Source organism: Pieris brassicae, chromosome 1, assembly GCF_905147105.1.
Source record: "Pieris brassicae chromosome 1, ilPieBrab1.1, whole genome shotgun sequence".
In the NCBI taxonomy this organism is placed as follows: domain Eukaryota; kingdom Metazoa; phylum Arthropoda; class Insecta; order Lepidoptera; family Pieridae; genus Pieris; species Pieris brassicae.
The window spans coordinates 2,267,173-2,281,003 of NC_059665.1; the positions used below are offsets into that span (position 1 = coordinate 2,267,173).

The window sequence follows — 13,831 nt, forward strand, 5'->3', positions numbered from 1 at the left end:
ATAAGTTTGGTGACATTCGCCTATTACTTCTAAACACTGTCTATTAACTTTAATCTGTCAAAAACAGCTGTTCCGTTGTTTGATTTACATTGCATAAATTTAAAATGCAGAAATCAAAACAATCTTAATAATTTCTATGGTATTTTATAGTTAGTGTAAAAATGGAAGAGGATGGTTTGGATGACTTACTTGCCCAAATAAGTGAACCTACTTCACCGAAGAAATCAAAACAAGATGAACAGCCCGGTAATTCGCCGCTTTTCCTCAGGTATAAGTTCTATAATTCTTAAAATAAATCTTACCTTTCCATTTTAGGTACATCAAAATCTACATCGAAAACACATTGTGTTTTAGTTAATCAAAAACAGGTAAGAATATATTAACAAATTAGCCACATAATCATTTATTATTATGGCGGTAGGCTTAGCGTGCCTATATTACATGAAGTTATAACTTTGCAGAGAGGAAATCCATTACTAAAGTTTATTGTAAGTGTGCCTTGGGAATATGATGAAATAATACCTGACTATGAAATAGGAAAAACTATTGGCATCCTATTTCTTTCTGTACGTTATTATAACCTTAATCCTGATTATATTAACAACAGGCTCAAAGACCTGGGGAAGAAGTATGATCTGCGAGTGCTTTTGGTACAGGTAAATTCCATTTTGGAACTTGAAAAAAATATTCAAAGTATAACCCTGTTTTTATTAGTAGTAAATAGTATTTTAATAAAAAACAATGTTAAAATTTCATTCTTCATTAACACTTTCTGATCATTATATTGTAGGTAGATCTTAAAGATCCTCATGCAGCATTAAAAAATTTAACAAGGATTTGTTTGCTAACAGACCTGACACTCATGCTTGCTTGGAGTCCAGAAGAAGCTGCAAAAATTATAGAAAATTACAAAATCTATGAAAATAAACCACCTGATAAAATAATGGAGAAAATAGAAAATGATCCACACCAAAAGGTAAACATGGCCTTCAATGTAAACTCCTCAATCAATTTGTCAACAAATTTTTTTTACAATATGCAAGTTACAAAATGAGTATTTTTTACAATATGCAAGTTACAATAGTAGTAACTGCCATTTTGCCAGATTGAATAATTTGAAAGTATGATAAACTAGTTTTTATCATAACATGATGTTTCTAAATGAGGGTAAAGTAAAACTAATAAATTTCTTCCTTCAGTTCTATATCTATATATTCATACATATAATTTATCACAAGAAAAAATGTGTTGCAACATACCAACATTAATTTAATTGTTACGTATAAAACACTATATTTCATTAGAAATACACTGACTGATAAATATATGCATAATATTCATTCATAAATTAAAAGTAAGAAACACAAATAATAGTTAAATTTATTTTATTTACATATACATACTAACCTGCATAACTACTAAACGTATCTCATTACGTTATTTTACAAAAAACAAAAGGCTAAGGCAACAATAAGGCTTTCCGTTAAATCTGATTTAAGAAAAAATGTTATCAGGAATTAAATATTGTGTATGTAAGTCGCGAGCACCGGCTTGTTATACATTAAATTTATTTTCAGATAGTTAATGCTCTATCATCAATAAAACCAGTGAACAAAACAGATGCATTAACGTTAATAGCAACATTTAGTACTTTAGAAAACATAATAAAAGCGACAGAAAAGAAATTATCAGAATGTCCTGGCTTTGGAGCTACCAAGGCTAAAAAACTCTATAGAGCTTTACATGAACCATTCTTAAAAAATCAAATGAAGCCAGATGTATTTGCAGGAAATATTTGTATAGAAGATATTGAAAGTGTTGAAAATATCGCTGAGTAGCATATGAACATTAAATAATTAAATAATTTCTATTGTTATTTTATTTCCTATATAATGTTTACGTTTGCGTAGTTTAGCAAAGTAACATCCATTATTAAAATGACAAAAACTGTGTTATTACATCAGAAAACATCGTTTTCTCTCATAATATGGATATTATAGAATTAGGAGTATACTGTAGAAGTATTACAAAATTGAGATACGTATACCAATCAAAGTAAAAAATATTCAGTGGCCAGTGAAGATACCATTGTGGCCATTCCACCATACATAGGGTAAAAAAACGACTGCATTTACTGGTGTACGACTAAAAGAGTTTTCGCAACTTAAAAGATATATTAGAAAGCACCTAGGGCACGTTTCTAAATATTATGAAAATATTGCCAATCAACCAATTAAAACAATAGAATGTGTAATTCTACTAGATTATTGCTGACAATATTTTCTCCTAATTTCATAACCACTGTTTTATGCATAGTAATTTATGTATGTGGTTGTGAAGTTGCTTTCTTCAATTTATTTTTTATAAGATTCTTGAGGCAGCGCGCGGGCGTGAAAATAAAACAATCAACTACTCGACCGGCTTTCCTTGGGTACGGACGCGCGTTGCTCGAGTCGATGCCCGTGAGGAAGCAATAACGCGGGAGATTTGAAAAAAGAACGTTACAGTTTTAAAAGTGGAAGTTTGGTGTTTTGTATGATTTATTTGATCAAGACAGGTTTAAAGTTACAATTATTTGCTTTATTCTCGTGTTAAATGGATTTGGTGCTACGTTTTAATTAAAACAAAAGCTGAGAAGTGTAGTTCTTTTGTTGGGAGAAAATAAGCCTCTTTGTGGTGAACTTTTTGGAGCACATTAAGGTAAAACAAATAATTTGAATGTTGGTTCTTACTTTATCTATAATAATTTTACATCTATTTACGTATTATTAGGTATATTTAATATGTAATCGAGCTCCGCCTCAGTGTTTCAAATGATAAAGCGATTGGTTTTCTCAACGTGTTTTACACGGATTTCCCTGTAGTACACATAGTTATTTTAAAAAAAATCTATATATTAATTATATAATATTAGAGAAACAGTATTTTGAGTTAGAATTCAGGTAGCTAAAACTACAAAGAGCATTATTATTGGCAAAACTAGTCTATTTTTTGTTTTTAACAAATGTTTTGTTTTATAACAAATCTGAAAAAATTAAAAATACTGCTTCGACTACTTAACATGCCAATCATTTCTAAAGTCAAAAATTCGAAGATTTTTTTATCAAAAGTATTAAAGTATCCGATTATTTAAAATTTTCTTACTATGTAATTTCGTGTAATTGTATCGGTGAATGACCTTATAAAAATATTACGTAATTGGTGTTATTCTCTAATTAGAAACTGAGGTTTGACTAATTCAATTAGTAAAGCCTTTACGTACAACCATCTCCGACTAACAGCGTTTTACTCAATAAGCTATAGATAACATTTAAAAAATTGCTGGACAACGGAATTCGCATATTGCTAGACTGGGTATGCATTCCATTTGTTTTTTTATACTCTGTATGCTCTATAGTTTATACGACTTAAAAAGGTCTTGCAACACTTAAATTCAAATAAAAAATAACACTTGAAACATAAAGTCCGCTTTATTGTTTTATGTTACCTTCGTTTGTAATGATTAAACATTATGTATCTTTATATTTTCTCTTTCTTAAAAGATCTAGTAAATCAGTGATATTATACATTGCTTTTGCCGCATCCTTAATAAGATCAAATATAATTCGTACTGAAGTAGATACATTTTTTCTGATATTATAATTATTGTACACACTGAGGTAGCTATAACAATTAATTATTTAACCAAAACAGGACCGCTTAGTTATGTTTTTTTTTTACTACTGCTTTGCATTACGATGTAGTACAAGTGCATATTATTATTGGGCGAAGTGTATTTATGGACGATTATGGTGAATTTATAGAAACAGGTGAAGTCAACGCGTGCGTGGTCAGGTGGTAATTTTTTATTCATATTGTGAGGAAAATATAGCACCTTTTAAGTTGTCTCAGATAATAATTGTGTGTCACAAACTATATGGTTGGCTATTTATATTGGTTACAAAGTGTTATTTAAAAAGCAGATGTTTTGTCGTAAAACAGACAATTATATAGTTATAAGAATTCGTAGGTATGCCAGGACTAGCCTTTTCGCCGCCCCAGCGCAGCACCAAGTTGCATATTTGGTATGGCGAGTTTAAATAACCGCGGTCTGCCCTCAACCTTATGTTAACCCCTAAAATCCCATTTGACAGCTTACAGCGTAAGTTATGTCTAACTTTATGGTAAGAATTTGAGACTCAAAACAAACTATAATTACTGACAGCGGATTGACTCGGAAGATGTTTTCAGCACAAAGCCGTACAAATTTGCAACATCATTAAATTCGACGAGTTCCAGTCACTCCGCCATACTCATTATTACAGTCACTGCTCACCAATCTTTGTAACCCTGTCATTGACGGATGATTCCTCATAATGTTACATTGTCACTACATTAAGCATAATGGCTTTATATCTTCGGATGTCCAGTCACGCCATTTAAAACTTCTTTGTAGAACAGAGGGCAAACGTGCTGTCTCACCTGATGTTCACCTTAATAAATTACCGTCTAAAATACTAAATCTTAGCGTGTTTAATAAATTTAAAAGGGCATTAAAACACATCAGAATGAGCCTAGAAGACTAAAATGCGGACTGCGGTCTGAAGACGACTTGTATCTTGTTCGTATTATATTCTATGTTGTCTCATGTAAAAAATATATGATTTTGTAATGAGAAATAAAAGCTCTATAAACATATGTGCAGTGTTACCGCCGCTCATGGACACTCAATTACAGAGTGGCCTTTAACTAATTTTTCAAATCGCATTTGTTCTCCTTTCAAGACAAGTAGTGCAAGAACGAATCATTAGAAGTTTTACAACCGATTCAACGATCGTGAATCTTCTAAAGGTTTGATTTAAGTACGTGCATATAAAGCTAATTATATCATCGTTAAATCCCTTTAGAGTTTTCTGCTTGATGTTTCAAAAGAATGTAACTGGTTTGGCCCGAATAGATCATGACGCCTGGCCTTTGTTCGAACTACGCTTGATTGAATTGCAAACACCCGTACAGTCATTATTTATTAGGTTAGGCTCTTAGTAATGATATAAATACTACGTACGTAACCATATAAATAATATAAATAAATAATATTATGAAGTTTTCAATTGATCCAAAGCAGAAAAGGAGTATTACTGTCCTATGGTTACCTACATAAAATGTCAGTAACTTGTAGTATTTAATATCGTATAATTTGTTCTACTATTACCTAGAGATAATGTAAGACTGTGAGACATTTATTGATCTTCAGATATATCATTCGGAATTTTCATTGTTATCAGTAGTTATATAACCCATACTAATAATTGATTCTAATACAATGCCAGCCAAACAAGATTTTAATACCCAATAAAATTCGTGCCGCGCTGATTTGACTCGTGCCACGGGTCGGCGCACGCGCAGCCTCCGGTTTTGCTCCTTTTGTGTCACGTACTGGTTTTATGTGTGTTCACTCTTGTGAGTTGTGTCTGTACGCACGTGCATATTGTATACAATATATATGTAGACTATTGTTGATTGGTTTATAATAACGTAAATCATGCTTGGGCTACGATCATTATCGTGCCACATTTGAAAAGGTCAAATTGGTGATTGTTTAAATCTAACACCAACTGTATATACAATTATTATTAGGTTTGAATTTTATTTTGGTTCTATATATTTGTGACTGTTTCTCTCTTTAATCGGTAGCTCTGTCTGAGCGCTGTGGTCAGCAAGGAAACGTCTGGAGCGGTCATTCTGTTTCCATTGGTTTCTGATGAGAGTTTCTCGTGTGTATAGTTTTGTGGACGATGACTCTTTTACTTGATAGGTCCATCTGGTTGGTGAACGGCGAAGTGAACTTTTGCCTTCTGTGTTAGCATTATATTAATACAAATTTATCATTTTCATAATAACATCTATCAAATCTATAATTAAAGCTTTTGTGATATTTGAAATATTAAAACAGAATAGAATTTGAAATTTTGTAAACATTAAAAATTATTTTCCATTTAGAAGTTTTCACTTATACGCGTCCAAATCCCAAAACAAGTACAATCTTTAAAATAGGAATGATTTTTTTTATCCTTTTGTAACCAACAGCCTCAAAACAACCTTCTGCGTGAAAAACTTGAAATATTTTTTACATAGATCGAGTATTAAATATATTTAGGAATGTCAATACATGGTTTGCACTTACAGCTATATTAATTGACGTTGAATCGATGCGGCAAACTGATAGAGCCGATTGCCGACGGATATACAGCAAAAACTTTATAAAGCTTGTTAATACGGCTGGTAAAAGAAATAACGGAAAACTGTGAATATAATGTCCGTCGTTTGACATATTTCGAATAGTATTCGTGTAGAGAACAAAATATTTCTTAAGTATTAAGTAAGTATATACATCTCAGCTGATGTTAAGTGATACCGCTGCCCATGGACACTTACATTGTTAAAAGGCTCGCAAATGTAATACCTATTAAATTTAAATTATAACAATACACTGTAATTTTATTTTGTACGATATACCAAAAGTTTTAAAGCACAAAACTTGATTTGGTATTGAAAACATTTTTCCGAGTGTAGCCACTGGAATGGCTTCTATAAGAAAAAACACTTTTTGAACGTATTAAAGCTACGTATCATTTTTAAAACTTATAATTATTTATATAATTCTAAATTTTAATTTTTTTTCCGACGTTTCGCGTACTTTTCAGTGTATTTAAAAATAATACATAGCTTTAATCCGTTCAAAAAGTGTTTTTCTTAATTTGTAAAAGCTATTTTAAAAAAATGCAATACTATGGCTTCTATATTTAGACAAGTTTCGTATACAATGGTTCACCACTTTGATATACCCTCACGGAAATGCTTACATTTACGTTAAACATATCGTTATTATTTGTATTTGATTTTACACATTGTAGGGCACAATATAAGAATATATCTTTTTCCGGTGCATATCATCGCCTTGAACTTTAAGCTCCACTTGAACCGTTATGAGAAAGCTTTTAAGTTTATCGTCTTAAAATTATTTATTACTAATGGATACTTGACTTTTTTATTATTCAAAACCCACTTAAGCCGTTCTAAGAAATGGTCCCAAAAAATATATCATCTTAAGTGATTTTTTGCAAATGGTCTAGGGATCGTAAAGCCTGACTTTTACAAGACTATATTACATTGAAACATCTGAAATTCACTAGTCAAAGAATCCTTTGCTTTTGCCTTCGTCAGCAGCCCAATCATTAAAGTCCTAAAAAAGTACTAAAAAAATGTTTTCAAGGAGACAATATACTTCTAGATAGATTATATTAAAGACGAGTCAAAACGCTGAAAATTTTGTTAGATATAATTAGTATCTACACCACTGATTTTGAAAGGGGAACATTATTTTTATTACTGCACATTGAAGTCTCTTGAAATTTTATATTAATTTCAAAATGGCCACCCATGTCATATCATTTTTTTCCACGTTAAAAGTGAGCGTGTCTAACAAAAGAATGCGGTCTGCGGTCGTCCGATTATAGTTGATTACAATTATTATCACTTATTACTCTAAAGAATTCACGTACTAATTTTACTCCACTTATGATAGTTGAATTTTATTATAATAACTGTTACATACATCTTGTATCAAATGTCTTACGGTAGATATACGACTTGGAGCTACTATATAGAAACGAGACATGGCGGTAGTCTATCTCCTGTACGTGAAAAACGTATTAGATTTTGTCATAGATACATAGCTTGCCTATTGTCTATAGGTATATAACTCTTTGCTATTCATACTAGTGTACATAGACTAAAATTGCTTTTTAGGATATTGTTTAAATTAGGAACATATAATCATTTACACATGTCAAAATCGTTTGCTTTTGCGTTTTGGTTTTATACAATAATGATTATAAGGAACGTGATGTCTTCCGTAACGGAAGAATACTACGTCTTAACTAGATTAATTAAAATAAGTGTGCTCCTTTTGCATACCAGGCACGTTACCACGGTTGCCATTCACCGATGCGGTTTTGAAAAACTGCATCACCTTCATACAGTCGGCAATTTTGGCCTATTTTGACCAAGATATGACTGATTTTTTTCAACGGTATTAATAAGTTATTTGACAGATCTGATAAAAGTATTAGGGTTAAGGGAGAATACAATAGTTTAATGTTTAGTTTCATTACCCTTCCCTGTCATTCCGCGAACTTTTTGACCGCCCCTCGTAAGTGGTATTTTGGACACTTTCTTATATTATATATCGATTGTAAATTAATTATTAGTTTTAAGTTAGGCTAGATCGTAATTTTCAATGATGTCTCAGTAACGCTATATCAAAAAAAAATGCTGCTAGTTTTAGCTAGATTGCTATTACTAATATCAATATAGTATGTGTGTTAAGAGATATAGATATAGTTAAAAGGAAGATTTTATAAGTTTCTAGTTTTGTATTAGGAAGTCTACTATTAAAACGTATGCAAATTCGGGAAGATATTGGCATTTGTTGTCTATTTCCACACGAAGGGTTTGCGCATGTTAAAGAATTATTGTAATAATAACTACATCGGGTAGTTAGTCTTTTTTAATGATAAAATAAATAAAGACATCTACTAATATGCAATAATACAAGTTTGGATCTGATTTAAAAACGTTAACACAACTTTAACAGAAATATAAACAGCGTATGTAGAAAAATCTGTATACGTTAATTTGCTTCCGTAATCATTGCATTCCTGTATGAGCTTCCACAGTATCACTGCGTAGTGAAGAAACCGTACTTCAATTGAACAATACTTGATCGTTCCTTTGTTTTTTCGACCTAAAATATCTAAAAGCTTCCATAGTAATTGTTTATATGTAGATTTAAAAAAAAATGATAACGACATGTTAAAGTCACAGCGCGCATATATCAATCAATTCTTTAAAACAAACAATATGTCTGTACGAGCCAAAGCTATACATTTTTCTCACCCAGGTTTTTCTTAGTTTCATAAGCGTGAGTTCCGCCTAGAGAGTATAGCAATACTTTTCAAAATACACAATACAGGTACCGGCAACCTTCTTGAGCAAATGTCCTTGCCTGCGCAGAAGCGATTTTTAGGTATCACTGGGAGAGGGGGGCGGCGGGAGAGTGACGTGTCGATCGCGTGATTGGTAAATCAGTTGACGTTTGTATCCCGCGCTGTGTACGATGCGCAAACTTTCCCCCACTCCCTTGTTTAATGCTCAAGAAGTTTGCCGGTATGTGTACATTCATTAAGCATTCGTTTCATAACAATTAATTCAAAGCATCCTGATTCAACAGGAACAAAGTCCAAGTCTTTGTTTTTATCTTACTACCTTATTTTAATCTGTTTCGTAATAAATAATTGAATAACCTTACCGTAGGGTTAAGAGTGCGAACACAAGGTGAAACGCAACGGTGTGCGCTTCGATAGAATGTGATTGGCCAAGAGAATTCTCTAGTCATCATTAAAATGCATTGACATATGACATGATACGTCATGAAACATCTGTTTGTCCAATGACAATCGGATTCAACGTTCTGTAATATGTGATTCGTTTTACATTCTCACCACCCATTTTATTCAAATTTGTCTGGTATGCTTTGTTTTCTATCGATGACAAATGTTAATTAAATGTCTTTACATAAAATAAATTGAATAAATTACCCTACCTAAATAAAGTCTAAATCTTAAATATTGCTAAGTATCAATTTCCGTACACTGAACGTTGTATAGTCTGTAGTACGCCTAAGCAATGCGGTTTACGCAAGTGATATCCAGGAATTAACCTCGATTTTTGGTAAATTACCAAACATTGAATCCGATCAAAATAGTTCGATTTCGTAATATTCCTGAAGTTTCAACTTTGCTCAGATTTTATTTTTAATATATCGTACTAAAACTTACAGGGTGAACGGTTGTTAAAGTAAACCCCATATGACTTGCTCATCGTAGAACAGGTAAGAAATGAATCGCAAAACTTGAAGGTGGTAGAACTAATTCCATTAATTTATTCCTTTACCATTGAGTAAGGTTTGTATGGTTTTATTTAGCACTTAGGTTCTTTATTCCGGCAAATACAACATAGCAAAATACTCCATATGTTGGGATATAGCCACTAACAAGGAAGGCTACGTAAAAAATCATATTAAGGCGAAATTAAGTGTCAGAGTGAAATGCGGGGCAAGCTAGTATGAAATAATTACAAAACAGTCTTGAACATTGATTTACTTCTTTATTAGGAAATAAATAAAAATATGTTTATTCATTTGACAACAATTCATTATAATGTCTAAGATTTGGGAAGGGTTAAGTGAAAAAATCCCTGTGTCAGGGTTCCCAGCTCTTCCATAACAAACATAATAGAAAACACTATAAAATATATAATTTAATTACATCATTTTCTAATCATTTTTGTTTTTCCAACTATTTGCAACACGCCTGAGTGCGTGAGAGAATAAGATAGTGTGTGTGCATGTGAAAGTCTGAGAGAAATGTGTGACTACATATTAGGTCTAATATATACTATATGAAACAGAAAACATAAGTACATTAATGGACAAAAAGAATAAAAAAAACTAACTAATGCTTTGCTAACTTTACGGCAATTTTAAATGAACGAACTTATATCCCTTATCCGTCCGAATTTAAATGTGTGAGTATAACAGTTGAGTTGAATAATTGTCATCATCAGACGTCAAAGCAGAAAACAAAATTCCACCCGAATCACCACGACGTCAGTCGTTCCACAGTCGCTTTTTAAAGCAGATTTACCGCGCACTATGTGGAACAAGCTGCCCACTGAAGTATTTCTGAACCAATTAGACTTAGTGTATTTCAAGAAAAAAGCGAACCAATTCTTGATAAGCCGGCAATGCATTTATGAGCCTTCAATGTTGACATAACATCAGGTCAACCTCCTGCCCGTTTTTTTTAATATAAATCGCAACGCATATGAAATCTCTTTCAAAGAATTATCGCATTAAAATGTTGCCAAATATCATAAATCATTCAAAATTTAGACGTTTCAATATTACCACAGACTTGCAAATTAAGCGGAAAATCTTAGAGCCGGCAATAAATTAGCAAATAGGTCTGTATTGCACAGAAATAAATCATTGTTTAAAATAGAACGGTTTATAATTTTACAGTCGTTTCGCCGAAGTTAACACATGTACCGGACGCATTATAATCGATGTCTGGTTTACTTCAAAATTACATTTGAGGTTAGATAATAAAATAACTGGGACATTTATTTTTAATTGAAAAAAATGGCTCAAAATATGAATTGATTTTGATTGTTTTTTTTTCTATAAAGCACTTGTAATTGTGCTCTTGTATATGTCGAAGTAAAGTAGTTAAATCAGAGAGTAAATGTCGATATTCAATCAAGTCGCTAGCATTTTGATTTAAATAAAGCAGCGTCGAAAACGTTTAACTATTTGTCTGACCGAAAGCCAGCGTGTTGATTAACAATGTAAAACAAGACTCCGCCATGATTAATTCATTTGTTATTGTTATTACGGTGTAATCGTGAAGAACTGAGAGCTTGGATATTCCGTGTTTTGCTTTATTGAAAACGGTTAGGTTAGTCTTGTTGCCTAGCAACGTTTAGGAAACTCTATAAACGTTTCGTTCACTCACTTGTCTGACGGAACTGTAGCGACTTGATTGAATATTGTTAATTAACTGTTTAGAGATTCAATTATCTCTCTGATTTAACTACTTTACTGCGACATATATACTGAGAAATTCAGCCCAAGGATTGTTGTTTTTTTTGTATTTCATTTAATACCTAAAATCAAATATGTAGTTACAATAAAAGATAAATTGTATGCTAAACATATTGTAAGTACGGTCGGTTCGAACCGTCAAAGTTTGTGTAGTGAATTGTGATCTTTCTATTTTCATGGCAATGTAAATTACAATTTGTAAATGTATAGGTAAAGATAATTCGACTACTCGATACGATTTTAAATATCACTGTGAAAAGTAATAGCCTCGTAAGTCGACAACCTGATCAATAAGATATAGGACAAAAACATTATTACTTTATAATAAAACTCATCAAAGTTGGGTCAGTTATTTACCGTGAAAGTGTAACATATCCTGATCGCTAGCTACTGACTACCGACTCCTGTATTCAAAACGTCAAGTATATATATAGTCGCATAAACAAAAGACAGTTGCAGTCTACGTTTATTATGACATAAAAGTAAGAAATCACATTAAAGAATGTACCTAATCATTATGTCATCAACTGTCAACTATAAAGGTTAGGGGCGAAGCACAGTCCGTAATCACAGCTGGAGCCTTCCGCGTACCTTCTCACACGACGACAAATTACTCACTGCGTCTTTAAAAACGATAAATGTTTGAAGTAATACATATTACCGTTAGCTATATAGTAGTTAGTAAAGAGCTTTTATTTTCCTGTTGTTAATTATAAAAATAATCCTGCGTAAATTATTGAAGAGTTTAACAACTGTAAAGAAATATTCACAACATCGTATGTAGGGTGCAAATCAAAATAAAATCTCCATTATTTGCGGAAAAGTATAAACAATGGATTGTTCAAAACAATGTTCGAAATTGAACAATGAATTAATAATTAGCTGCGTTTTAAACAAGGAATTGTTTTACGCAATTATTACTAAGTAATTCTGTATTTCGTAAAATCGAATGTATGAGAAACAAGATACCCATTGTTTGTTTTATTCGGGAATTGTAATTAAGGTGATGAAATACTATTTTAATCGACTTCAAAATGGTAGGAGGTTTTTAATTCGCAATCATTTGATTCAAGACTGTATTGAATTGTAATAATACATGTTCAAAAATTTCTCATTCTTTACAATCTCTTTCATAATTTATTTAATATACATTCTTATTCAATCATATTTTTTTAATAACAGAACGCACGCGGCAATAATTATTTAAATAGTTTCGAAATTATCGTAATAATAATTTATTTGCAAGAATATGGTGCAAAAATGTTATTTTTCTACAATCTAATGTTCACATATTATGCTTCACACAATGACGTCCAAATTTTTCTTAAAATATTTTTTTAATAGAAGTTACATAATTAGGAATGACTCATAATTATAGTCAATCCTTCTATTATCACTACATCATCACATTATTAACATATATTATTACTTTATAATATTAATTTTTAAGTTGCATTTTGAAGCTATGCTTTGGTACTGTAGTGATAACCAATGTTACAATCATGTCGGTACTTAGCTCTTATATACTTAATAAATAACGAACTCCTTACATAGATTAACCTTCAAAAATAATATTATATAAGATGACTTCATTATACAGTTAATCTTCCGTTTATTGTACCTACCTAATACTTTTTCCAGACATATGATGTATCAATCAAGGGAAAAATCCTGACTGAAGACAAAGATGGCGACAACAATGTCTGCGCCCGCGCACGATCATTACATCCACGACGGAGAGCTGAGACCTCAGCACTCTCGTGACAATTCCAGAGATTCAGGAATATTTCACACGACAAAAGGACTCTGGAATGCGCCAGGACTCAATAATTGTTTCCTCAACAGTGCTGTTCAGGTAAGGATATATTTAGTACTACTTATAATATAAATATATTGTTTAAAACTTTTGCTAGATTGTAAGACTACTTATAAATAAATAGATCTTAACAATTTGACGTCTTAGACGTAATAAAACATAATGAGACCTTCAAATCAATAAAATATGAATGTGTAAACAACGCAAGTGTTAGTAATTGAAAGAATTAAAACTTTTTAAAAGCATGACAACCTATTTATTATAATAGCATTATTATTAACAATATTCAACAACAGTTCGTTACCTTATAC

The 13,831-nt window shown here is 31.6% G+C and overlaps 2 protein-coding genes across 2 annotated transcripts in view; both read left to right on the forward strand.

Moving 5' to 3' along the window:
• The first annotated feature begins 53 nt into the window (after positions 1-53).
• Positions 54-1,868, forward strand: LOC123709284 (DNA excision repair protein ERCC-1). Its single transcript, XM_045660490.1, has 5 exons — positions 54-246; positions 316-368; positions 462-656; positions 791-976; positions 1,578-1,868. The coding sequence occupies exons 1-5, from the start codon at positions 162-164 to the stop codon at positions 1,836-1,838; spliced, it is 780 nt and encodes a 259-aa protein (XP_045516446.1). The 5' UTR covers positions 54-161; the 3' UTR covers positions 1,839-1,868.
• A 579-nt stretch (positions 1,869-2,447) lies between these two features.
• The window catches only part of LOC123718975, a 72,282-nt gene continuing 60,898 nt past the window's right edge, over positions 2,448-13,831 (forward strand). Inside the window, exons 1-2 of the mRNA XM_045676043.1 lie at positions 2,448-2,700; positions 13,346-13,559. Of these exons, the coding sequence (XP_045531999.1) occupies positions 13,392-13,559 (168 nt within the window). The 5' untranslated portion in view covers positions 2,448-2,700; positions 13,346-13,391. The remainder of the gene's footprint in view (positions 2,701-13,345; positions 13,560-13,831) is intronic.